The 26,421-nt window shown below is 46.1% G+C and overlaps 1 protein-coding gene across 4 annotated transcripts in view; it reads right to left on the reverse strand.

Annotated features, from left to right (window-relative positions):
- TTC12 (tetratricopeptide repeat domain 12) overlaps positions 1-26,421 on the reverse strand; it is a 45,092-nt gene that overhangs the window by 6,151 nt on the left and 12,520 nt on the right. For all 4 annotated transcript variants that reach the window (XM_072729787.1, XM_026006867.2, XM_026006866.2 and 1 more), the window contains 11 exons: positions 24,278-24,337; positions 18,169-18,240; positions 13,619-13,679; positions 12,994-13,182; positions 11,837-11,906; positions 11,000-11,088; positions 8,338-8,506; positions 2,895-2,987; positions 1,811-1,871; positions 914-1,051; positions 349-447 (listed from right to left, as the gene is read on the reverse strand). In XM_072729787.1, coding sequence (XP_072585888.1) covers positions 349-447; positions 914-1,051; positions 1,811-1,871; positions 2,895-2,987; positions 8,338-8,506; positions 11,000-11,088; positions 11,837-11,906; positions 12,994-13,182; positions 13,619-13,679; positions 18,169-18,240; positions 24,278-24,337 — 1,101 coding nt within the window. The remainder of the gene's footprint in view (positions 1-348; positions 448-913; positions 1,052-1,810; positions 1,872-2,894; positions 2,988-8,337; positions 8,507-10,999; positions 11,089-11,836; positions 11,907-12,993; positions 13,183-13,618; positions 13,680-18,168; positions 18,241-24,277; positions 24,338-26,421) is intronic.

Consider the following 26,421-nt stretch of genomic DNA (forward strand, 5'->3'; position numbering starts at 1 on the left):
CACGACCCCTTCTTGTGTGACTCTTACTTCTTCCCGCTGCCATTTCCCTAACTACAGGGCAATACCTTGAGAGCAGAGACCACATTTTATGTGACTTTGTAAAGGCAGAACCTAGCACCGTGCTTAGCACCTTGTGAACACGCAGTCCGTTTTCTGGATGAACACCTGACTGACTCATCTGTTCTCTCAGAGGAGCAAAGTGACAGAGCATCTGTCCAGCATTCCCCATTCCTGCTGCCAGGGTTTGAATCCCCAGGCTACTCTCTTGGTGGGAATGAGAGCAGTTCTAGCAATGGCATGGGCTTGGGATGTCCCAGGGCTCCCAGCAGGGAGGAAAGAAGGTCGTACCTCATAGACAAAGGGGGACTGAAGACACAAGTTCATCACAAGTCCTAGGAGTGTGTACATGATTTCTCTGAAAAAGTCCATGTCCTCTTCACATCTGGCCTTTAGGAACAAAGCAATCAATGACCTTTCTGCCCTGCAGCTTTTCATGGCCATTTCATTTCCTTGACAATGGCCCCAGCATCACTTACACTCCCTGAATTGTCAATGTCATGAACCTAGGTGAGTTTGGAAGATTAGAGACAGTTCCATGGATTGCAGGGAGTGTCCGGTGCCCGTGCAATGTGACTCTGTCTCGACCCAGTCCTGTGTTTAGACTGAGTGAGCTGCTGATATGGGGAATAAAGCCAGCTCCACCAGAAAATCCTTCAAACCTCTTCAGCGTGACTAAGGCTTGACCCAGAGGGCTCTGTAAGGCTGGCCACCCATAACATCTCTGGTTATAGAAGGGATAAACCACTGGCTCCTGTACCCTCAAACAGGATTTGTGGAAAACCCAGATAATCAACAGGAAGCCAATGCTCCCAAAGAAGGGAAAAAATAATTCTGACTAGAGAAGTTACAATACCATGAGGCCCAAGCAGGCCTCCCTGAACTCTTCAGAAGCAAACATCTGTCTCCGGATGGCAGCCTCAGCACTGAGGTTCCCCATGAGGGCAATGCACTGGCAGAACGCGGAGGGGCTGGTTACCATGGGATCTCTTTCCTGAAAGTGAGTCAAGAGAAAGAAAGTCTGTAGAGAGCAGGCAAACGATGCTGGAGCCATCTCTAGAGGCGTCCCTCACTCAGGAGAATCCTTGGGAACCCGAGAGTGTAATGTTAAAACCAGGGGCATCCACGGGCCCACACTGGCACCAGGATGGAGGCACACAGAGGGGCAAACCCCAAAGCACTTTAGTCTGGAATAGGGGGGCCTAGGGTTTCCAAGCAGCTGGGAGAACGTGGGTAAGTCTTGTCCCTTCTCAGAGCTCCCATTTCCACATGTGTGGATATGCACCCAGGTCCCCTGAGACCTCTATGGCTCCCTGGGGACAGGTCCCCATCCAACATGCTCTCCTAGGAGAAGCCTATCCTGCTATTTTCTGCTTCATCAGCTCAAATTACCACTTGCCTTCCTGATGGGAATGACTGCCATTGAGGGGACAGAGCTGCCCGCAGTCCTTATGATGAGGCTTAGGGCCAGAAGGGGACAGATGGGGACTGACTCCTTGTCTCCACCTTCACCTAAGATGCAGTCCACTTCTGCCTTTGTCTCCCTCTACCTGGCCCCCTCTATATGCCATCTCCACCTGTCCCAACTGCAGTTGTTTTAATAACTGAGAATTGTGTAGATTCCAGCTGTGAGTAAACGATTAATCAACCTGAGAGACGACAGGAGCTCTGGAGTGTAAACTGTGTTTAAATGGCTCTGCTCACGAGTCTGAGAATGCCTGTCACAGGTGATCAAAACAAGGGGCTTGCTCACCAGAACACCTGTGAGCGCTGGGAGCACACCTGGAAGGTTGGCCTGGAACCAGACTCGGAATCTGTTGAGAAAACATCCCCGTGATTTATTTCTACACCGTACAAACTATAACACAGATACAGTGTCTTGGATAATGGAGCAGACTGTCACAAACTCTGGGCCCATGTGATTTGCAGCATGCATGGATGACTTATTCTCAACTAAAAAAAATGTCACTGGGTATTCGCGTGGCTTTAATTTTTCTAAATCTAGAGAATTGCCTTTGATGTTAAACAACAGATCTCAGATGGCAGCTTTCTCAATGCAGAAGTTGCAGAAGCCCTAGATTTCTGCCAAGTGGACTTAGCACCACCCCTGCCCTCCCCTTGCTCCAAGCCTGTGTGTCGTGTGCCGTGCAAACAGGAAACATGGTACAAGCAAGTTTACTGAACACAGTCATGAGGAAGGCCCAGGTGCATACACATCTGCACGTACAAGAGTGGCTCTTACCTGTTCCCAGCCCATGCCAATGGCCTACGGGCACAAACAGCTCTTTCTCATTATATGACCATTTCTAAGCAAGACACCCTAAAGTTCGTGAGGAAATTTAAAAAACAGACAACAGATGCACTTAAAAAAAAAACTCAAGAATTATGAAAATCTAAGACCTTTGCTGTCTTCTGCAGCAGCTAAGTGGAGATAAGGGAAGCTTACCCACGATGCCACTGGTAACCCAAAAGGAGGCTACCTTCTACTGTGCCTTCTCTCTCACATTCATTCAATACACATTTGCTAGGCAGTCCCATTAGGCATTGATTAAGGGAAAGAAGCTTCTCCAATACACAGGAGGCTTGTTCAACTGTGTGAGGTACTGTTTTAAGTCTGCTGCTGCTTCCAAACCCATCAAGGACTGGGTCCCCCTGCATACACACAGAGGGACTGGAGTGGCCAATTCCAGCCCCCTGCTTGGAAGGTGTCAGCCCTCCTACTCTGAATCTTGTGATGCTCTGTTGGCCAAGCCTCCCTGCATACTGCACATTTTTAAAGATCAGACAGTTTAACCAAGGTTGAAGAAGAAATGTCAATTTCTGGAAATAAAAATTACCTTTCATCCAGAGCCAAGTCTGTGAGCAGTGCCATTGCTGAGTTGGCCTCCTTATCTGAGAAATCAAGAAATGACACCAGGGCTTCCAACAATCTGCAAAAATCCACAACAACCTCAGAGTGGGCTGTCCTCCAGCTGACAGCATCCCCGACAAAGAGACCTTGCAAAGACACCAGGAAAGAATCTGCGTCTGGGTCAAAGAAGCTGAAAGGGTGGCCTTGCTCTGTCCTCCTAGGAAGCCCAGCTCCCTGCCCACACCAGAAACAGAGACAACCTCCTGTGGGAATGACTCTGCCACTCAATGTTAATTCCCAGAGGGTTGAACAGTTTTAACCAAAGTTCATTGACTATCAGATGTCAAGTAGGAAGGAATCTCTAGTGCCTCTGCCATGTGACTCTGGCTCAGCCAAGTTCAATCACATAAGTGACATCTAAGTGGCATGCTTACTAATCTGCTGATGACTATAGTGGGAGGGAGGGCCCCCTAATGAGGGGAGGATGGAATAAGGTTTTAACAAGATTTTGACAGGCTGCCGAATATGTCAGATGAAATTTAATAGGGTTAAATTCAAAGTCCTCCACTTACAGCTGGAAGTTCTATATAAACAATAAAATTGGGAGACCTAGTTTATACCTTGTTCCTATGGAAAAGATTTAAGGGCTTTCAGCCAATTGCAGACCTAGTATGAGCAAACAGTTGCCCAAAAAAGATAATGCAATCTTAGGCTACCCTAACAGACTGACTGGCATCATTTGTCTGTCCAGCCAACCTGTACCAAGCACCTACAGTGTGCTGAGTGCTGTGCTTGGTACAGGGGTGCAGTACTAGGCTCCTGGTCCCCTACAGTGACACACGTGTTAGGTGGTATGTTAGAAATGGATGCATGTCAAGTGTGCACAATGTCTACCTGGCGTCAGGTATGGGAAGACGGAGATAAAGAAGGCTTTAAAAAGTGGATGACACGTTAGCTGTCACTTGAAAGTAGAGTGTTCACTTTTGTTTGTTCATTCAAGCAACAGTATTTACTAAGTGCCAGGCAACGTGGTGGATTCTGGGGCCACAGCAATGAAATAGGACAATGTCTCCCTCAGCTCCAAGGAGCTTGCAGGCCAGTGTCGGGCAACATGGGGGCAGGAGCAGAGCTTCTCAAACAGAGTACACAGCATTCACAAAGATGAGGAGGCATAAAATAGCTGGGGCACACTTGGGGATGGCTAGCAGTTCCTTAAAGCTACTGCTCAGGTCTTGAGGAGAGGACAGTGTGCAGCAAGGGGAGGGTGCTAGACCTTCTATGGCCTGCTGGAAAATTGTACTTCACCCCACATGCCTATGTTTTCCCAAGTGTGGTGGTGTATGTAGGGGGAAGCAGCTTCTAGGGTGCCCCAGTTTTTGGCAGAGGCTGCATTTTAGTGACCTCACCAGGTAATTCCTAGGCCCTGGATTTCTCAGTTGTTGGAGAATTAATGCTATAGGCAGTAGAGAGTCATTTTGGAGTTTGAAGTAGGAAAATCACAGAAAGGATGTAGATGGTAGACAAATCCCTTTGGTGGGACGGTGGAGGCTACATTGAAGTAGGAAGTACAAGAGGCAGGGAATCCAACTGGGGAAGAACTGGGATGGTCCAGACAATAAAGATGGAGTGATTCGCTGAGGCAGGGGTGGAGTGAGACCACACAGTTGGGAAGAGAGAGGCCCTCGTGGAGGCCTGGAAGGGGTGGTCACAGATGCCTGAGGAGAGCCATAAGGAAGGGGATCCAGAACCTAAGAAGGGAGAAGTGACAATATACCCTCTTCCTACAGATGTAGGGGCCCACCCAGAGGAGCCCTCAGGATTCTGGTGTATGCAACTCGAGGGATGGAAGTACTACCCACGAAGGCAGGAAGTTCAGGCAAAAGGTTTGGTTTGAAGAACCACCTGTGGTTTAAGTTAGTGATGCTTGTGACGTTGAGATTGACATGTCCAATAGCAGGGGAGGTTTTCTTCTACCACTCAAGAGAGGGACTTCCACATGATCATTAAAACCATGGATGAGAAGATGGTCAGGAGTAGGATCCTGGACTTGGAAGGGTGACAGCATAAGGGGAGTTTGCAAAGGAAGCCAAGAAGGAAGGGCCTGGGGTAGGAGGAGGTCCAGGAGGGTCAGTGTCCTGACAGCCACACTGTGGAGTTTCATGAAGAGTGGCAGCGATCCACAGGACCCAATGCCACTGGGCAGCTAATAACAGAGGCAGGGAAGGGACCATCAGATTGGCAGTTTAGGAGTGGACTCCAGTCACTCACATCTATGCTACTAGATTTATTTGGCAGCTTGTTCTGGGAGGGGTCTGGAGGTCAAATCATCTGAAGAATGGTCCAGGAAACCCGGATGCTTAACCTGGAAAAGATGAGCATCTTCAGATGCTGCTAGCATGGGAAAGTGCGAGCTCTGATGTGTTCCGGAGGCCTTCGAGACTGAACCAAAGCCTCCACATAGGAAGCATAGAATGGGGCATACAATTCGTGTCTGGTGTAAAGATATAACTTTCTATCAATCAAAACTTGCCCAGGACAGGATGAGCTGCCCTGGGAGGTGAGACCTGCATCCTTTCACTGGCTGGGAATAGGGTCACAGTCTATTAGCTGTTATAGTGTCTATTGTAATCAAACGTAGAAAAATGATAATGCTGGAATCTTCCCTGGAGGGCATTGTGCCCAGGCCGTAGTAGGGTACCCCTAAGGGGACATGGGCCCTGGGGGGGCAGAGCTGGACAGTTTCTGTGGTCCTGGGTAACTCCAAACTTCTGCAAACACCCAGTTCCTTAGAGGTGTGTTCTACTGTCCCTGTCACCAGAAATCATGTATTTTTCTATTACTTCAGATTCTTCCTTTACCAATTCAATCTGTTTTCTTGAGGATGAACGCTAATGAACCAGAAATGTACAGAAGAGGAGCTGGCAGTCTTAGATCATCTTGATTTTTGTTTTAGGAGACATGAACAACAAAGCTTCCTCTCCATGCGGAAAAGCACACATTCTAACTGGAGTTATTACCCAAAGAGGGACAAGGTGTCCCTTTCTACTCCCTCTTGTCTCCTTTCTCGATGGCAAATTTTCTGCTCTAACAAACAGCTGTCCCTGTAGATGGACCACAGGTCAGAAATTGCTCTAGTGACCCAACAAATGAACTTCCACCTCAGTTTAGAACCCTGAGCAATAGACCCTGAAGATAGAAAATGAAAACGATTATAAAAGTCACTGAGTCGACACCACGTGTCAGACGCTGTTTGCTGGCCAATCCCACAGACACACAGCCAGCCCCCTTTTATCCCACCTGACTCTACAACAGAAGCTGGAACCACTTTCCTCACCAGGGGTGGCATGTGACACAATCTTGACCAAACAGAAATAGGCAGTAGCTTCTCTTGATAAGAGGGACAGATCCAGCTGATGTCTGAAAGAGGGAGGTGATACATGGAGCTGCAGCAGCCTTGTGAGACCATGAGGGGACAATCAAGAGAGGGACAGAGACCTTGACCCCGATATCTTTAAGCCACTGAACTAGCTGTGGTCAACTGTAGTCTCTTTTAAAGTTATGTGAGACAAGCAAGACCAGCTCTTCCTGATCAAGTGTTCTGTAAAATCTAACAGAAAACATGTAATTGGCACACACGTATCACTTCTTCTAAGCTTCATCAAGAGTCTATGATACAGATGAGACACCGGAGCTCGTCAACGTTGAGCAGCTTTCCTGAGCCATGTACATAGGAAGCAAGCAGAGGATTTGGGCTCATGACTGCTTGAATCAAAAAACCCAGCACTTTCCACAAAGTGATATTGACTGTCGCTCGGTTCCTGTCAGTACACATTTGTCCCTTCGACTTCTCATAAGGGGAAAAGCATTTTAAGAGGCATGTGACACATGTGCCTCTCTTGTCCAAACCATCTCCCTTCACTTCAGAGAACACATTCTACCTCTTTCTGGTTTAAGCTGAGATGGACATTAATGAGAACAGTGGGCACGAAGGGAATCAGCTGAGGTGTCTCTGACAGTCTGGAGACAAGAGGTGGGGCTGCATGCGATGCTCATAAATGCCACTCTCCAACACACTAGAAAAATTCAAATTAAAGCTCAAGCAATTCAAAGAATGTCAGGATTGGGGGTGGGGGGTGGGGGTGGAGGAAGCTGAGGACAGATATAGCTACATTTACTCAGAGAGACCAAAACCAAGTGAAAAACCACGAGGAAGGCATCGAGGAAGTGATGGCAGTCATCTGAAATGTGAAATGTGCTTTTGAGGATTTAACTCTAACAACCCATCTGCTTATGGGGGCTGAGCTTTGGGGGGTTGCCAAGCCTCTGTTTGTGAGCCACAGGGGCCATGGCAGGGCTGAGAATGTGAGGGCTACAGCAGACACCCCATCCTGAGCATGATGGACACCCCCCCACCCCCGACGTGGGGTGGGTGCCGGAGGCCTCCGCTTGGTCAGGAAAGATCTAGCAGGATCTCAGATTTGGCTGCTTTTCTTACTGGGAACAGAAGCAGGAGCTGGCCTTCAGGGCCTGGGGGACAGTGGGGTGAGATGCTCTGGTTAAGTGCGGCAGCTTCTCCTGCCCCATCTGTGAAATGGGGTCATAACACTTATCTTGCCTCTTCACAGGCTGGGAGGAGATAAAGTGAGGTAATGGTGGAAGAATCAGAAGCCAACTTCTGTTTTTAGGTTGTGTATGAAACACGTATAAAGCAAGCTGTGATCACTGCTACTACTTTTACTGCGTTGAACCACCAAAACTGCCAACATGCAGCTCTTTTGATATAAAAACTGGTATTTTCACATATGGAAACTAATAATGTTTCACCTGAAAAAGCACTGGAAGGAATCACTGGGGTTTGGTAAATTTTTCATAAAGTCTATTCAGAAGAAAAGGCATGTTCTGTTTCCTTGGCTGTAAGCCTCGGAAAGTCCTACACGCAAGAGCATCCCAGATGTGTTTTATTTATTTGTACTCTGCCTGGCTCCAGAGGGGCTTTACGAATATGCCAAAGCAGGGAGTGTCACCTCAACCAGGAAGGAAAGAAGAAAACTTTGAGCAGAAAGAGGGTAGAGCCAGCACAGAGGCTAAAGAGGCAGGAGCAAATGACCTATTTTGAAGCAGGATTCCCAATCTGGTTTTGGTAGGGCTGCCATTTACACCATCTGTAGTATCTGTGAGGTGGAAACAGGTCAGAGAAGTGAAACTGCCCTCAGGTATCAAGTTCAGCCAGTAGTTTATCCCAGAGGTCCTCCAGAGGGAGTGCTCCTCCTTCCAAAGGCTCTTTCTGGTTTGACCCTTTATAAAGCCTGACAGCGCCTCTCCTGTCTGAGGTCTCCTGTCCGAGGTGTGGGAAGGGGTACGGGCAAATCATAACTTAGCAGGGGGTGCTCCAAGAAGCCCTGGGGAAGATCCCGCCAGCAGAGTCCTACCGGGTCAGGTCAAGGTGGCTGATGACCAGGCTCCGTCCATAGTCCGTCTGGGTGAGCTGCAGCAGCAAGGCAAAGCTCTGCTGGCGGACGGTCAGCAGCCTGGTAGCCAGCAAGGAGGGCAGCAGCCTGCCCAGGTTGGGACACAGGAGCAGCAGGCGCTGGTTCTCCTCTGCAAGACAGGGGATGAGTGCCTTGAGCACGCAACAGTGGCTAAACCTCTTGTCTCCCACAAGCCCTATGGGAAATCCAGCTCTTCTCCCCTTGTTTGAGAGGCAGAGTAATAAAGTGTCTGAGCATGAGCTCTAGGAGCAGGTTGCTGGGTCCTGACGACGGGGTGGAGGGTTGCGGCTGAGTCATGAACTCCTGGCTTCCTTCTGAGTGAAATGGGGAAGGCGGCTCATGTAGCCACGTGGTGAGCAGTGTTCAGTGAGTGAGTGGAGGATGACGCTGGGAACAGGGGCTGGCACACATGGGGACCAAGTGGCATCAACTTTGTCAAAGGTGTGTGGGATTGTGAAGGGACCGAAATCAGCTGAACTGTGGACACTTGTGGATCATCTATTTTCATACACTGGCCAGAGCAACCACTTGAGTTCTTTCTAGAAAACTAGAAATCACGTGAGAACGTGCACTAATGGAGCAACCCCCCTTCCTAGATGTAGGCTACTTCCAAGGTAGTGGCACCAGCTCTGTTCGCTCTCACCTGGTTCATTGACTAACCAGGTGCCCAAATGTGTTTGAGAGGATGCAGAGGGATGGGCTGGGGCAGGAGCCTCAGCCATGAAAGAGAGCAGAGTTGGTGTAGCCAATAGGTTTTCTTCTTTGTTGGAAAAGGAGCTCGTTGTAAACAATCCAAATAGTACAGCAGCATAAAGCTGACAGTGAACGTCCCCTCCTCTCGTGGCCCCTCCAGGTAAGCTCATTCCTTAAAGGAGCTATCCATGCCTCTCCTGTGAATAATGTTAAAAATATGCCTGGGTGGCTCAGGAGGTTAAGCGTCTGCCTTGGGCTCGATCATGATCTCAGGGTCCTCAGATCCAGCCCCACATCAGGCTCTCTGCTCAGCAGGGAGTCTGCTTCTCCCTCTCCCTCTGCTCATGCTCTTGATCTGTCTCTCTCTCTCTCTCTAACAAATAAAATCTTAAAAAAAAAAAAAAGTACGATCCACCCTGCCCTCTCATTGGCCTCTCTTTCCTACTTAACAGCATATCATGGATGTAGTTCTGCATCTGTAACTTTTTTTTTTAAAGATTTTATTTATTTATTTATGAGAGAGAGAGAGAGAGGTTGAGAGAGAGAGGCAGAGACACAGGCAGAGGGAGAAGCAGGCTCCATGCAGGGAGCCCGACATGGGACTCGATCCTGGGTCTCCAGGATCACACCCTGGGCTGAAGGTGGTGCTAAACTGCTGAGCCACCAGGGCTGCCCTGCATCTGTAACTTTATAAGCATCCATCCCCTCGTCATTTTGAAAAACGTGTTTGTATTTACTGAGTTGGATATACACAGATTTCACGGATCTTCCAGAGCAGGTGGGTCACAGGCTCTACAAACAAACCAGGTTTATTCTGCTGTTAAAGAAAAAGGCGACCCCAAAGTTTACAGAAACTGAGGTTGGCGCAGGCTGAGGAAATCGGGGCTTGAGGGAGGGAGGGCTGTGTCTGGTTCACCCTGAGTAAAACAGGGTCACCAAGCCCTGCTTCCCTCACCCTGGTGTGGGAGATGTGCGAGACCACCCCCCGGGCCAGTGTAGAAACGTACGGAGCAGCAGGGCACCTTGGTGATGGTACTCGTCCAGGCATAATTCCCTTCACAAGGGGTCCCCCTGCTTTGCTAGTCCTCTACAACTTAGAGTGAAGGTGACTCCTTCACTCTACTGTATTAGCTCATACTCAGCCTGGGAATTTACAAATTGCCCCCCACAAGATCTGTAGCTGGTTTCCCACAGGAGCCCTGTGAAAAGGAGACCCAAATGGCATCATTCCCATGCTCAGTGTCTGCAATCCAAGCTCGGGTCATTCCCTATGAAAACACGGCTTTTTAAAAATGAGGTAGAGCACTCGGTGTTACACTATAGGTTGAATTGAATTTAAATAAAATAAATTAAAAAATAATAATAAAATACTTTTTTTAAAAATGAGGGAAATACAATTTTCATTTACATTCACTGCTTTACAAAAGGGGTAAGAGAGATTGTGCAAAAATGTAGCGAACCCCCAAAATGCTAAGAGGTAAGAAGATAAATGTGTTAACAAGGTGGATAAAAGTCCTATAGCATCCGCTGGCCTAGTATTACACTGATCGGTGTCATACTATCCGGGACCAGGGAAAATCTCGCGACGCTGGGGGTACTGTGGTCAGCAAAAAGCAACAATATTTTAGGTGGACAGGAAAGGAACAGGTCCATCCACTGCACTGCCGAGGTGCGAGCAGAAGTCAGGGGTCTATAGAGCGCCAGGTAGTGAGAGCGCCTGTTATGCTGCCGGTGACTCTGTCCACCATCAAGGTGGCTGCAGGGGTAGCAGAGAGAGGACTGCAGGGCTGGCAGGGGAAGGTCTGGCTCCCTCGGGCCTGGCCTGAGGGGAAACAGTCACTCCTGGGCCCGAGTGCCACATCAACAGAGAGCATGTTAACAAGGACCAACAGGGATGACCCAGGCTCACCGTTCCCGCTGCACACCGCCTGCCAGAGCCTGAGGACAGACACACACACTGTCTCTCCCACCACATCTTTTCCTGCCGTGGAAAAGCACCTAGAACAAAGGACAGCAACAGTAACACTGGGAAGCAGTCTTGATCTTCTGTTTGGTTGGCTTTAGTTCCTCAAATGCTGGTTGAAGAAAGTAACGTTATAACGCAGAGCTGCAGGTCATCAGGACTGTGGGCTGGCCAGCACTGGACTGGGACCCCTGGGACAGGGACAGGGACAGGCCGAGGAGTTGCACGGACGGGGCTGCTGAGCCGGGGTCCTGGGCCACAGGCACGAGGTGACCGATGAACTGTGGCAGGCCAGCAGCCTCAGCTCCTGTGCTCCTGGTGACCCCGGCCCGTGTCACTGTCCTAACCTGAGGAGCTGCACTCAAACAACTGAAATACAAAAATAAAATAAAAGCAAATGTAGCAAACCACCTCCTTTCCTTCCATATGGGTTTCTCTTCAGATAAAATCAGAAATCCTGGGATCAGCCAGGACCCAGTTGATCTCATTTATTGCTGTTATCAGCAAATTCTAAGAACAAATGGCAATCTCACCAAAACTGTGGGAAAGCAGAACACACGGTCACTCCTCTGGCTCTGCAGGGCCTGGAGGAGCCCTGGAAGCACCGCTGACCTTTTCTCTCTGCGGTTGCTACCTGTGGCCTCACTCAGACTACCCAGGGTGCACGGCCCTGCACCTGGCCAGGCCCACCCAGGGAAGCCACTGCCCACGTCATCAGGGATGTCACGAGAAATTGGTCATCCCTCCTTGCTTTACTGTTGGCTCTCTCTACAAACACCCTACCTTCTTATGACCTCATTTTCACTGATGATACTGAATCCGTTGTGTGTTCTGAATAAAGTCTGTTCTGTGCCTGGGAAGAAAACATAAAAACCTGCATCAGAGTCCTAAACAGTCTGGTTGCTGTCTAGCCATTAACAGAGCCAGATGATGGTGAGAAACCCAATATGGAATGTCAAGGTCACCAAATTAACAGATTGGGCAGAAACAAATACCTTTACGTTCTGAAACCTGCAGCTGTCACAGGCCACTTATTGCCCCCAAGAGAGGAACATCCTGTCTAGAGAAGGGAAGCTGAGCCTGGGGGGGCTTTGCAGGTTATATGACAACTCATTGTTTTGTAATCTTCAGAGAGTCTCCAGGAGCTGCTTAACCTCTGGGAAGAACTAGCATATCCATCTGTTCTTAAACATTTATTTTGAAGCTGTTTCTAGGCTCTGGAGAGGAACCTATGATCTCCAAGAAACAACTGAAGGGGATATCTGAGTGCCCTTCATCGTGCACTGAAGGGAGGTCAGAGAGCCCATCTCTTTGTACAAACAGCATCCTGTCACTGAGTAAAAAAGCGGTTTAAGCCCTGATAGCAATGTTTACAAGAACCGGTAAGAGAGAACAGTAATGGCTCTCACTAGCAGGGGAGCTGATGTTTGCTCTGAAACTACTTACAGGCTCTAAAAAGCCATTAAATGTAACTGGAGTGAACTTTATAGTTTATCGTACAAAACTCTGTCTTCCACCCCTCTATGGTTGGGGGCAGATTTGTGAGGGTGGTACATGGCATTTGGGGCATACATGGGGTACACATGGAAACCCAAAAGGTGTGAGGGTATGTGTACAATGTGTGGGGCATGTGGGAGAGATGATCATGTGTGGTGTGTGTATATGTAGGGTATATATATGTGGTGCGTGTGTATGTGTGTATTATTTGTGTTGTATTGTGTTTGGGTGTCTACTGCATATGTGCTGAGTGCATGTGTGCTCTAGCTGGGGTGGGGGTATGTATCTTACGTGTCCTGTTTCATCCTGACAGTATAGTAGATCTTCACTATTTGTGGAAGGAAGGGACATAGGGATTCTTTGCCTCATCTGGGCTGACCTCTCTACTGTCCCTTTACACTGACTATATTCACAAGGCCAGGCCATACGCATCCCAGGCTTACAATCCTTCATCATCTCAGTCAGGATTTCAATCCCCCCTGCATAGAACAAGGGGTTCTGGTCAGGCTTGCAAAGAGTTTCCAGGAGATTCTTGACTGTCACAGCTGCAAGCTTTCCCGAATCCAGCAATCGTTGGGCTTCCTTCTCTTGAAGGTCTGCTTTCTCCTGGAGATTGACTTGATTCAGAGAATCTATAAAACAAGAAAGAAGAGAAGATAAGAGAAACAAACAAAACCCTCACAGTCAACATCAACACACAAAGAGTAACCTTCTCTGAGGATGGGAGGTCAAGAGGCATGAAGCATTAAAATCATTCAAACCTGGCCTCAGCAGGGAAAATTTGAGGAAGGGTGTTCAGTCTAGATCCAGAATTTTAAACCACCTCTGGGATTCAAGGACAGCATTATGCTCTGCCTAGAAGGCTCTAAGGGACGAGGGTGTAGAATGGAGGAAGGCAAAGGTCTGAGTGGGAGAACAGAGAGGAGAGAGGAGCGGGCCACCTGCTAACAGAGAGGGTTTGATGTGGCTTTGAGGCCAAGTGCAGAGAAGGCACCCGAGGCGCCGTGGAGCCAGAGCGCAAAGTGAAAGTGGGATTCAAATGAAGGACACCAGCAGGAACAGCCTCACCTTTCACCTGGGTTTGCAGCTTGGGACTTATTTCTAAGATCTTCTGATAACACTCTCTGGACTGGAAAAAAGAAACAAGACCTTGAAGAGTGGTCAGGGGGTGAAGTTGATTATAAGAAAGACACCAGGTACCACAGGGCTGGACTTCATTATTTCCTCCCGGCCTCCTCCTGCTCCCAGCGTAGGAGGCAGGCATGGGGAAACACAGCATGCATTTGACATTTTGTTTAGGCTTCTCTGGTTCTGTGGGACAAAAGGTATTATTTCAGAATTTATTTAAAAAAACCCATGTTGTCAGATCCAGCCTGTGGTGGAAAAATATCCAGTCCTAGGGACCCCTGGGTGGCTCAGTGGTTGAGAGTCTGCCTTTGGCTCAGGGCATGATCCCAGTGTCCTGGGATCGAGTCCCACATTGGGCTTCCTGCATGGAGCCTGCTTCTCCCTCTGCTTATGTGCCTGCTTCTCTCTGTGTGTGTGTCTTTCATGAATGAATGAATGAATGAATGAATGAATAAATAAATAAATAAATAAAATCTTAAAAAAAAAAAAAAAGAAAAAGAAAAATATCCAGTCCTAAATTCTCGTGGATCATTCCTGGCCAGGATAGGAATAATTGTAAGGTAATTATAAAATTTAGATAGGATATTTGCACCGAGACAGAACAGGAGGCTACTTGTCAGATATGCCCACAAGGAATAAGGAAATAAATGAAGCTGGAGACACTGCTGACAGAGCCTTTTGGGAGTAGGAAAAGGGAAGTGCCTATTTAAATACACAGGGCTGCAAAGGGAGCCAGTAGGGGTGTCCTTTCACTGGCCATATAAGATTTGTAAGAAAACTTAAGAGTGATGTGCTCTCCATGAGGAAATTGTTAGGAAGTTTCTGGGGAAAAAAAAAAAAGATTCCAGCTTGTAGGGCATGTGACTGGGCTTAGGGCAGTATTGTCCTCAGGGGTATTAAGAACTCTGCCCAGTCTAAGAGAAAAAGTACAGAAAACAAGTGGCTCTGAGCTATCTTGAAAGCTCAAGGTTCATCTAGAAAATTAGGATTAAGAAATGAACTGAAGAAAAAAGCATCACATTGAAACAGAATAGTGTTATGGGACAGAAGTTCACTCATCAAACATGGTAACTGCTATAGATTGTTTGTGTTCCCCCCAAATTCCTATGTGGAAACCTAATCCCCAATGTGATATACTTGGAGGTAGGGCCTCTGGGAGGTGATTAGGTCATCAGGGTGGAGCCCTCCTGAGATTTGTGTCCTTGTCAGAGAGACCCCAGGGACCTCTCTTAACCCTCTGGCTGTCTCTGAACCAGGAAGTAGTTCTCACCACACACCAATCTGCTGGTGTCTTGATCTCAGACTTTCCAGCCTCCAGAACTGTGAGAATTAAATGTTTGCTGTTTAAACCACCTGGTCTCTGGTAGTCCTGACAGTGACCCAAGGAGATGAGGACAGTGAACCTGTATCCAACTTCTTTTGAACCCTAGATTGAGTCTCCTGGCAACTCCTGTTGGCTTCACTGTCAGCATGTTCAGAGTCCCATCATTTCTCACCACCTCCCTTGACACCAACCTAGTTCAAGTCATCATTACACTTCTCTTGGAGAGTCTATTACAATAGCCTTCTAGCTAGCTCTCTGTTCTTTGTTTCCTGTGTCAAGATATATTCTCGGTGCAACAGCGATCTTTTAAAATATCAGTCCCATCATTTCACTTCTTCGCTCAAAACTCTCCAATGGCAAAGCCAAAGTCCTTCCAAAAGCCTGTAACCACATCAGCTACCTGACCTCATCTGCCTATCGCTCTTCTCCAGCTGACCCTCACTGGACCCCAGCTCCTCCCTTACACAGACACATGGCTGGCTCACTTCACTACCTCCCTTCCTACAGAGAGGCCCTCCCTGACCACTCCATATAAAGTCAATCTCACCTTCGCTGCTTCACTGATTACACTTTCTCAATAACACATCACTATCCAACATAATACACATCTACTTATGTGGTTTCCATCTCCTGGCCACCCTATTCCAAGAACGTGACTTCCATTAAGTCAAGGATTTTGTCGTTTGCCACTGTATTCCTATTGTCTAGGGCAGTGCCAGGAACCTAGAAAGTATGCATACATATATGCTGAGTGAATTAATTACATGAATGAATGAATGAATGAATGAATGAGTGAATAGAATTTGGTGGAGGGGAGCGTTAACTTTTTTTTTTTAACTCTTCTATTATTTGACCCTAGTTATGATAAGCCTGTATTAGAATTATAATACAACAAAGAAAAGAATTTTTAAATGTATAATAAGAGGCAATTTCTTTTTAAAAATATAGTATCTTATAAGTGGAAATAAATATAGTATTTATATTATATAATGTAGTATAAAACATTAAAAATATAGTATCTTATAAAATATATAAAATATTAAATATTAAAAATAATATATATAAAATTACAGTATATATATAAATATAGTATCTTATAAAAGAACTAAAAACATTAAATATAGTATCTTATAAGTGGAAATGCATGTTCATGGATTAGAAAACTTAGTATTGTTAAGATGGCAATACTCCTTAAATTGACCTACAGATTTAATGTAATCCCCATCAAAATTCCACCAGGCTTCTTTGCAGAAATTCACAAACTGATCCTAAAATTTGTATGGTAATTCAAGAGACCTACAATAACTAAAACAATCTTGAAAAAGTAGAGCAAAGTTAGAAGAGTCACACTTCCCAATTTCAAAATTTACTGCAAAGCTATAGGAATCAGGACAATGTGGTATAGGCATAAGACTAGACATGTAGATCAATGGAATAAAATTGAGAGCCCAGGAATAAACCCATGAAGTTATGATCAACTGATTTTTGAGAACGGTCCAAAATTATTCAGTAGGAGACAATAGTCTTTTTAACAAATGATGCTGTGAACACTGGAAATCTATGTGCGAAAGAATAAAATTACATCCCTTCCTCACACCATTTGCAAAAATTAACTCAAAGTGAATCAGACATCTAAACATAAAATCCAAAGCCACAAAACAGAAGAAAACACAGAAGTAAATCTTGGATTAGGCAATGGTTTCTTACATATGACACCAAAAGCATAAGCGATCAAAGGAAAAAATAAGTAATTTAGGCTACATCTAAATTAAAAAAAAATTTTGTCCTATAAGGGACACAATTAAGAAAGTAAAAGGGCAGCACAGAGAATGAGAGAAAATATTTGAAAATCACTTATCTAATAAAGGACTTGTATCCAGAACATATAAAGCACTGGTTACTTCATATAAAAATGCAAATACCCTAATAAAAAATAGGCAAAGGATCTGAAGAGACATTTCTCCAAAGAAGATATACAGACAACCAACAAGGACATGAAAACAGACTCAACATCAAGGAAATGCAAATCAGGGTGTTATTCTATATGTTGGCAAATTGAACACCAATAAAATAAAATAAATTGTATTATCAAAAAAAAAAAGGAAATGCAAATCAAAATGAGTTACACTTCATACCCACTAGGATGGCTATAACCAAGAAGAGATAATAAGGACTGCTGCTCAGGATATGGATAAACCGAAGCCACATAATGCTGGTGGGCATGTAAAATGGTGCCACCACTTGGGAAATGCTTTGGCAGTTCCTCCCAACGGTAAACATGGAGTTTTCACAGGACTCAGCAGTTCCACTCCTGCGTAAATACTCAAGAGGACTATACATGTATGTCCATACAAAAACTTGTACATTGTTGATAAAGCCTTGAGTGGAAACCACCCAAAGGCTCATCAACTGAGGAAGGGATAAATAAAATGTAGTTTATCCATACAACAGAATATTATTCAGCAATAAAAGGAATGAAGTACTGATGCCACAACATGCACGACCCCTAAAAACATTAGGCTAAGGGAAAGAGGCCACCACAAAAGACTATATCTTGTAGAAGTCTATTTATATGAAGAGTCTAGAATGTGCAAATGTATAGAGACAAAAATAGATGAGTGGGTACATCAGGTAGAGGGAAGCGGAGTACTACTAAAAAGCATAGGGCTTTTAGGGAGGTGACAAAAATGTTCTAAAGCTGAGTGTGGTGACGGTTGCACATCTCTGAGAATGTGCACAAACCCACTGAATTGTATACTTGCCACAGATGAACTGTTTGACATGCGAATTCTATCTTAATCAAGCTGCTGTTAACAATAATATAATATCTTCGTATGTTAGTATAGCTGCATAGTCACTTTTGGGAGATGAGAGTATAAGTGAATTTTCTTTATGCCTTTTGGTTTATACTTTTTCTCTCCAGAGATGCTCCTCCTGGGGCCGAGAGAACACTGGTAGGAGATACTGCAGCAGGGATTCCCAGAGCAGGTGAGGCTGTCCTGGAAGACACTCACATTCCTTCCCAACTCAAAGATCTTAAGAGTTACCTTGGAAAATACTAAAAGGTGGATTACTATCAACTTGGAGGAACATGGTCCTTCTCTGAGGCAACATGAAGCATCGCTCTGTGATCAAACATGCCCCTTCCATTCCTCTAAGAACTTACCACGTTGTAGTTCTTCAGGGCCAGGTGGGCTTTTCCCATGTGGAAATATGCTTTTGTGCATTTTTCATCACACTGCATAAAAGAGAATGACTGATCAGATGAGTTCGGAAGGTTTGAAGTCATTAGCCACTCCCTTAACTGCCTAGCTAATAGAGGCAAAGCAGCGCTTTGGTTCTCAGGACAGCTACCAGAGTTGACAATTAGAACTTTTCTGTGCATCTGTGACCAAACTAATTGATGCCTGCAAGGAGCCTGGATGCACAAGTAAGCTCTCTATCAAATTAATTAATGAGACTTGCCAGTTTTCATTTCCTTTTAATGAGACTCAGTCAGGAGACAAACCAGAAACCCCTAGTTTAGGAGAGCTCTTGACTTTGCCCAAACATGAGAATCACTGGGGATGCTTATCAAAATCTGGAAGGCCAGGCTGAACTCCATACCAATTAAAAAATGATAATCTCGGGTAGGGCCCAGGCACCAATCATTTTGTAAGCTCTTCAGGTGACATAAGCACGCAGCCAAGCTTGAGGACCACTGGTTTATTAGACGAGACAGATATCTACTCAGGATAAACTGCTGAGGCTACTGTGACATCGTAGCAGGCCTCACAAGCTCCTCTCCTGAAATCAACCACAAAGTATATCCCAGGAACTCAAGTTTGTGTCACTTAGGCTCAGGAGGGATGCCCCCTTCAGAAGGCAGGATCCAAACCTATGTGAGGCCACGGCCTTTGCACAGGGGACCCTGCACCTGCCTGCCCCTAATTATTACAACTCCAGGGGCAATGGCGTGGCACAAAGATGACAACTACCACTTCTAACATACAGTTAATTAATTGAACCCTTTTCTGAGTGAGGCATTGTGCCAGGGATGCCCTCCAAGGGTCTAGATTTAAAGTGGTTAAGAATGCAAGCTTAGGTATCTAGAAGTCCTGGGGGAATCCCTAGCCTGCTTCTCATCAGAAGTGGGATGTTGTAACTTCTTGCAAGATACATCCATGAAGGCAAGAGAAACAAAAGCAAAAATGAACTATTGGGACTTCATCAAGATAAGAAGCTTCTGCATAGCAAGAGATACAGTCAACAAAACTAAAAGACAACCTACAGAATGGGAGAAGATATTTGCAAATGATGTATCAGATAAAGGGCTAGAATCCAAGATCTATAAGGAACTTATTAAACTCAACAGCAAAGAAACAAACAATCCAATCATGAAATGGGCAAAAGACATGAACAGAAATCTCACAGAGGAAGACATGGACATGGCCAACACGCACATGAGAAAATGCTCCGCATCACTTGCCATCAGGGAAATACAAATCAAAACCACAATGAGATACCACCTCACACCAGTGAGAATGGGGAAAATTAACAAGGCAGGAAACCACAAATGGTGGAGAGGATGCGGAGAAAAGGGAACCCTCTTACACTCTTGGTGGGAATGTGAACTGGTGCAGCCACTCTGGAAAACTGTGTGGAGGTTCCTCAAAGAGTTAAAAATAGACCTGCCCTACGACCCAGCAATTGCACTGCTGGGGATTTACCCCAAAGATACAGATGCAATGAAATGCTGGGACACCTGCACCCCGATGTTTCTAGCAGCAATGTCCACAATAGCCAAACTGTGGAAGGAGCCTCGGTGTCCATCGAAAGATGAATGGATAAAGAAGATGTGGTCTATGTATCCAATGGAATATTCCTCAGCCATTAGAAATGACAAATACCCACCATTTGCTTCGACGTGGATGGAACTGGAGGGTATTATGTTGAGTGAAGTAAGTCAATCGGAGAAGGACAAACATTATATGGTCTCATTCATTTGGGGAATATAAAAAATAGTGAAAGGGAATAAAGGGGAAAGGAGAAAAAATGAGTGGGAAATATCAGAAAGGGAGACAGAACATGAGAGACTCCTAACTCTGGGAAATGAACTAGGGGTGGGGGAATGGGAGGTAGGCAGGGGGTGGGGGTGAATGGGTGATGGGCACTGAGGGGGGCACTTGATGGGATGAGCACTGGGTGCTATTCTATATGTTGGCAAATTGAACACCAATAAAAAATAAATTTATAAATAAATAAAAGAAAAAGAAGTGGGATGTTGGCCAGAACAGCAGCAATCCGTTTTAGACCAAAAGGGCAGATTGAAAAAAAAAAAAAAAAGCCAGACAGTGATAGAAGAGGCAGTGATGATTGTCCCACATGGAGAAGCCCCCCCTTTTTTTTTTTTTTAAGATTTATTTATTCATGAGAGACACACAGAGAGAGGCAGAGACACAGGCAGAGGGAGAAGCACGCCCCATGCAGGGAGCCTGATGCAGGACTCAATCCCGGGACTCCAGGATCACGCCCTGGGCCAAAGGCAGGCACCAAACTACTGAGCCACTCAGGGATCCCCTGGAGAAGACTTCATAGGTGTATCTTCATGAGCGCTATTTCCTGACACGCTGCTAAGTGAATGGCAATAATGACAATAATATATTACTGTCCAGTCTTTTCCAGGCAGTTCACGGGAACTATATCATATAAACTTTCTAACTACTCTGTGAAGTCAAGACAATCATTATCTCCATTGTACAGATGAGGAAACTAGGTGCTGGAGAGGTTCAAGGTCACACATAGTAAGTGGAAGAGCTGGGATCTAAAATCTGGCCATCTGACTCCAGGCCCCAAAGGTTTACAAATGACACCAACTCTCCTTCAGAAAAGTGCTACAACAGTTGAGTAGAGGGAAATCTACTCTGCAGAGGCAGGACCTAAAATGATCGTGCAGAGTAGGGATTTGAGCTGGGTCCAAGGATATGGAGAGGTGAAGACAGAAGGAAGGAGGAGAATGGGCTGAGAGCAAGGTCCTAGGCTGAGGGGAGACAGGATGGGGAGCTTCCGGCCAGGACGAGGGGCAGGAGCAGGGCAGGGAAGGGCCAGGCTAGAAGGGTGAGCAAGACAGTGGTCCCCGCAGAATGAGGGGTTAGCATCTGTCTGGTGGTGGTGGGAGGGAAGTGCAGATGCCAGAGTAGGTCACAGACAAATGGTAAAGAGGGAAGAGGATGTCAGGTCACAGGTTTGGGGCTCAGGGCCTGGAAGACAGCATATGTCATTAACGGAAAGAAGTAAATCAGGGCCAGGAATGGGGAAGAGTGAGGGGAGGATGAAGAGCCCATTCCTAGACACAGCATCTTTCCAATGGTGCCCGGATGGTCTCACAGAGGCCTCCGGGAGGTAGCTCAAGTACAGCCCTGTGGCCTGGGGAGAGGAGATGTGGAAGGGGGTCTGAGGGCCAGCTGGACCCATGAGAGGAGACAGGAGCTCTGAGCGAGAAGCTGCAGAAAGAAGGAAGGCAGGGAGCTAACCCTGGAGAATCCATGAAGGATGAGGCCGAGGGGGTGGGAAGGGAATGAGAGTCTAAGGGAAAAGAAACACCAGCGTTCATGGAAGCCAGATGTCCACACTCCCTTTGTTGGGCAGAGAATCGGGGTTATAACAGGGGGAGACTAAGCTGGGGCCCTGTTCCTGCCATCATGCAGCATGGTGACCCTGCCCGCCTGGGATGCAGATGTGAAGGGCCGCTGACAGAGGTCTCACTGCCCCAATCTCCTCTGTCACCTGTCAGCGGTCACCAGCATTTTCTCAGGTGAGCCCCGGACTCCCTTAAAAGGAGCCCTGTTTTCAGAGAAAGATAGAGTTTTGTCATGCAGAAAGAATCTGCCAAGAGAGAAATGACTCTGATCCTAATTGAAACCAGCTTCACCACCTTCTCTTCCCTGACAGAGAACATCAATCTTGAAATATCATCGGGTGAGCTTGTCTCTACCAATTCAATAGTGTCAAAAATATTAAATTGGCATGAAAGTATGAATATTAATAATGGAATATCACTGACATGCATTATTGGTGCATTACTTTTAAAGAGAGTGAAACTTTTACATTTATAGCTTTGACACAGACCCAATCATCGTTAATTTTAGAGCTCCTTATGCTTTTTCCCCAACCCCCACAAGGGGTTAACCAAGCCTCTTCAATGGGGAACCTCTCTGGGCATTTCACAAAGGCTGCTGAGGGTCAGAGATGTTCACTGTCAGCTCTGTTGGGCCTACTTTGCTCTGGTTTCACTGCTAATTACATCGTGCTTCATTTAACATCTGGGAATAGGCCAGCATGTTATCCTGAATCAGCATGAGGATAGTGTGACTCCCTCTTTGGTGTTTTTCAGATCAGAATGGATACTCCTGGAAACCCCACCAGGGGATCCTGGTTCCCCCACTGAAGGGAACAAGGCCCACATCCAGGGATAGGGGGGTCTCAGGTTCCAGTGGAGAAGCTGTATATAGGAGATGATTCAGAGCACTGCCCTACAGACCGACACTACCTCTGTGATCCTGCACAGGTTAATTAATCTCCGAAGCTTGGTTTCCTTGCCAGAAAAAATGAGGATAACAGTAGTATCCAAGAGAAGAGAATAGGATGTCGTGAGCCTCATGGCCGGCATGCAGCAAATGGTGATCATTATTGGAATAACAGAGCAAAACACCCTTACCTTTCTCTTCTCTTACAGAATGGTGGTAGAGAAAATACCATGATCACATAAAGTGAGGAGGCAGGCTGGGGGACTTATGCAGGGGCTGTGAAGAGCCTGATGTCATTAGTGTTGGGCAGTTCTTGTAACTTTAAGACTGCATCGACATGATGGGACAGGATCTGCTGACATGCTGTATCGGGATAAAGAAATCATGCATCCCACATGTCAGCTTTGGAGGATCTCTAGTGTTTTATAAAGAACAATAGTGAAGTGAGTTCCTAATTCACCCCAGTGTCTCTTGTTTATCCTCTCAATAAGAAATAAGGAAGGAGAGACGTCTACATGGCTCAGTGGTTGAGCATCTGCCTTTGGCTCAGGGCATATCCTGGGATCCTGGGATCGAGTCCTGCATGGGGCTCCCCTTAGGGAGCCTGCTTCTCCCTCTGCCTATGTCTCTGCCTCTCTCTCTCTCGTGAATAAATAAATAAAATCTTAAAAAAAAATAAAAAAGAAGAAAGGAAGGAGGTGTGGCCAGTATGCTGCTGTCAAAACGTGCTCTTACTCTGGGCCACGTTCATTATGCTGGGGTGTGTGTGCTGCACTGGAGAAATCTGCGCCAGAGCATAAACCTGGCATGTTCTCCTGGCACTTCAATTTTACTTGATTATAAGTTATAGAAAATAATAGTGATGTTAAGACAAACAGATAAATTTCATGGAGTACAATATAAAACTTGCAAGGATTTTTTTTTTTTAAACTTGCAAGGATTTTTAAGATAAAACAGATCCAGCAAAAAAAAATGTCATGCTCTCTGCTCGTAGACCCTACAGGGGCTCACGTTCATTCCGTCAGCAGCCCTTCAGTGAGGAAGTCGGAGAAACACTGGTTTCAGGTGTTTAGTTGGAGCCCCTATGACAGAGCGACTTCGCGGAACAGGATGAAGATTTATTTTAATATTCAATCATCTGAAGTAATGTCCCTGAGGAGTGATGATGACATTTCTCTTTTCAAAACGCTTATACTATTTCCACCAACACTTCTTACTTCACCTCACTTTAAATGATCTCTCTTGGCAGATTTCAGAGGAAACACCATACACAGCATTCTGAGGTCTGCCCGAGTCCTGACTGGCAGTCTCCAGGCTGAACAATGGCAATTATATCTTCTGATTATTTCACCATAAATGTGCCAAATTACTAGAGCAGGAGGAAAGCACAAACTGATGGGGAAGAACAGCAACACTGCAGAACATGTTCCCGTGGCTGGTTCTAGAAACTAGAAGGAGGCACTCCCACCTCCACAGGAAGCAGAGTGCCCCGAAACAGCAGTAAGGGCTGAGCCCTGGCGATATAAACCTTGCAACCCCAGCATGAGCAGCCGCTCCTCTGGAGTATTTCCTGTGAGCCCAGTGCTCTACACACCTCACCAGGACCCTTCGACAAGTCTATGGGTCCTGTTCTACAGATCAGGAAGGTCAGGCCTGACTGCAGAGTTCACAGCCCAGCCACCAGGAAACACTGGTGGCTCTCCACGTTCACTTCTGGACCTGGTCCCGCCGGCCTGACTCCATCATGTGGAAAAGGATCTCTCTTCTTACCTTCAGAGCCCACTCACAATCCACTATTGCCTTCTGGTAGTCCCCGAGTTTTAGATAAGCCTGTAACGACACAAATGGCTATGTTCACACACACTTCTGAGGCAAGCGGTCTCCAGTTAACATAGAAAGAGCAGTCCAACAAGAGACAGGTGATGAGAGGTAACCGGCCACCACCTGTGCCGGTCAGGGTGCCAGCTGGGGACGGATGGCACCTCGACACTGGCTAAGTTTAATGAAGGAACTACTGAGAAGGTAAAGGCAAGGCTCAGGGAAACCAGCAGGAATGTTACAGAACCCCAAGGCTGGCAGCAGGGGATTGAAGGGGCGGGATGAGCCATAGGCAAAGACAGCTTTGTGAACAGTGCTGCCGAGGGGAGCTGAGGTCTTTAGAGGAGCTGCAGGTAGGAGAATAAATACCCCGACTCTCACTCCCTTCCTTCCTTCTGATCTCACTGGCTGAAGCCAAATGCAAGCTAGAAAGCTGATAAGTCAGGGGACTAGTCCACAGAGTCAGCCCCCCAGGCTACAGAAGGCAGGGCAGAGAAGGATTTGGAAAGGCAAAAGAAAATACGTAGCATGTGAAATACATCTAAAAAGAAAGAGCTGGCTTCTAGAGTCTACCTCACTGTGGATGTTCCAGAAGGAAATCAAATGATAAAGGGCATTAAAAAGATAGTAGCAAGCATTGGTAAGAGTGTAGAAAAATCAGAACCCTCATACATAGCTGGTGGGAATATAAAGTAGAGCCACTTTGGTAGGACAGTCTGGCAGCTCTTTAAAGGGTTAAACACAGAGTTACCAAATGATCCTGCCACTCCTCGGTGTATACATATGTGCACATAAAAACTTGTGCACAGGTGTTCATAGCAGCATTATTCATAGGAGCCAAAAGTCACAAAACAGTTCAAATGTCTATCAACTGATGAACTGATAAATAAAATGTGGTCCATCCATACAATGGTGTATTATTTGGCAATAAAAAGGAAGGAAGCACTGATATATACTACAGCATGCATGAGTCTTGACAACATGTTACAAGAAAGAGGCCAGACACAAAAGGAAATATACCACATGACATCATTGATATGAAATGTCCAGAACAGACATTCTTTCTATTGAGATATAAAGCCAATTTGTGGTTGCCTTGGGCTGAGGGTGGGGGTGAACGGGAGGACTGGGAGGGGTAGGGACTACTCCGAGGGCATGGGGTTTCTTTTTGGGATCCTGAAAATGTTCTAGAATTGCTTATGGTGATGGTTACACAACTCCATGTGAAAAACATGGAGCTGTACACTTCAAATGGGTGAAATGCATGTTATGTCAATTATATCTCAATAAAGCTATTACTACAAAATAAATAAATAAATAAAGTTCTGCTCTTGCCTCATAAGCACAGCAAGAGAGGATCCTTGGGTGGCTCAGTGGTTTAGTACCTGCCTTCGGCCCAGGGCATGATCCTGGAGTCCTGGGATCGAGTCCCACATCAGACTCCCTGCATGGAGCCTGCTTCTCCCTCTGCCTGTGTCTCTGCCTCTCTCTCTCTCTCTCTCTCTCTCTCTCTCTGTGTATGTGTGTGTCTCTCATGAATAAATAAATAAAATCGTTAAAAATAAATAAATAAATAAAATAAGTACAGCAAGAAGGCAGAGATGGAGAAAACGGGCTGACACTTAAAGGTCAGACCATCACTATGATCCATTGGTGCCAAAAGCCCCAGGGGCCTCTTTTGGGATCCCCTAGAATTGGGGAAAATCTTGAAAATCAAGAATTGACTCAGAATCCTGGGATCCGCTCAATCTAAACTGAATTGAGTTCATTTATAGTCTCAAAGAACTAATGGCACATAAAGTAACGAAGGGCTGTGTGACAGCAAGCATAACAGCTCCTCTACCTCTGGATTAATTATTGGACACACAGGCGGTCAATCAGTTCTTATCAAGATGAACTAAATAGACTTTATGCACTCTTCTTTTGGAAAGTTCCCAGGAAGCAGCAATGATCACTCTGGTGTAAAAAAGGAAAACCAGGTACCTGGAGGATGAGAGGTTTTCCCAGAGCCCTCATGAGTCACCCCAACTAGAGCTGATACATGTGTAGGTTTGCCCCTGATCTAAACTGTCCTAGGGCACCGTGACATTCTCATC

Source organism: Vulpes vulpes, chromosome 12, assembly GCF_048418805.1.
Source record: "Vulpes vulpes isolate BD-2025 chromosome 12, VulVul3, whole genome shotgun sequence".
Classification (NCBI taxonomy): domain Eukaryota; kingdom Metazoa; phylum Chordata; class Mammalia; order Carnivora; family Canidae; genus Vulpes; species Vulpes vulpes.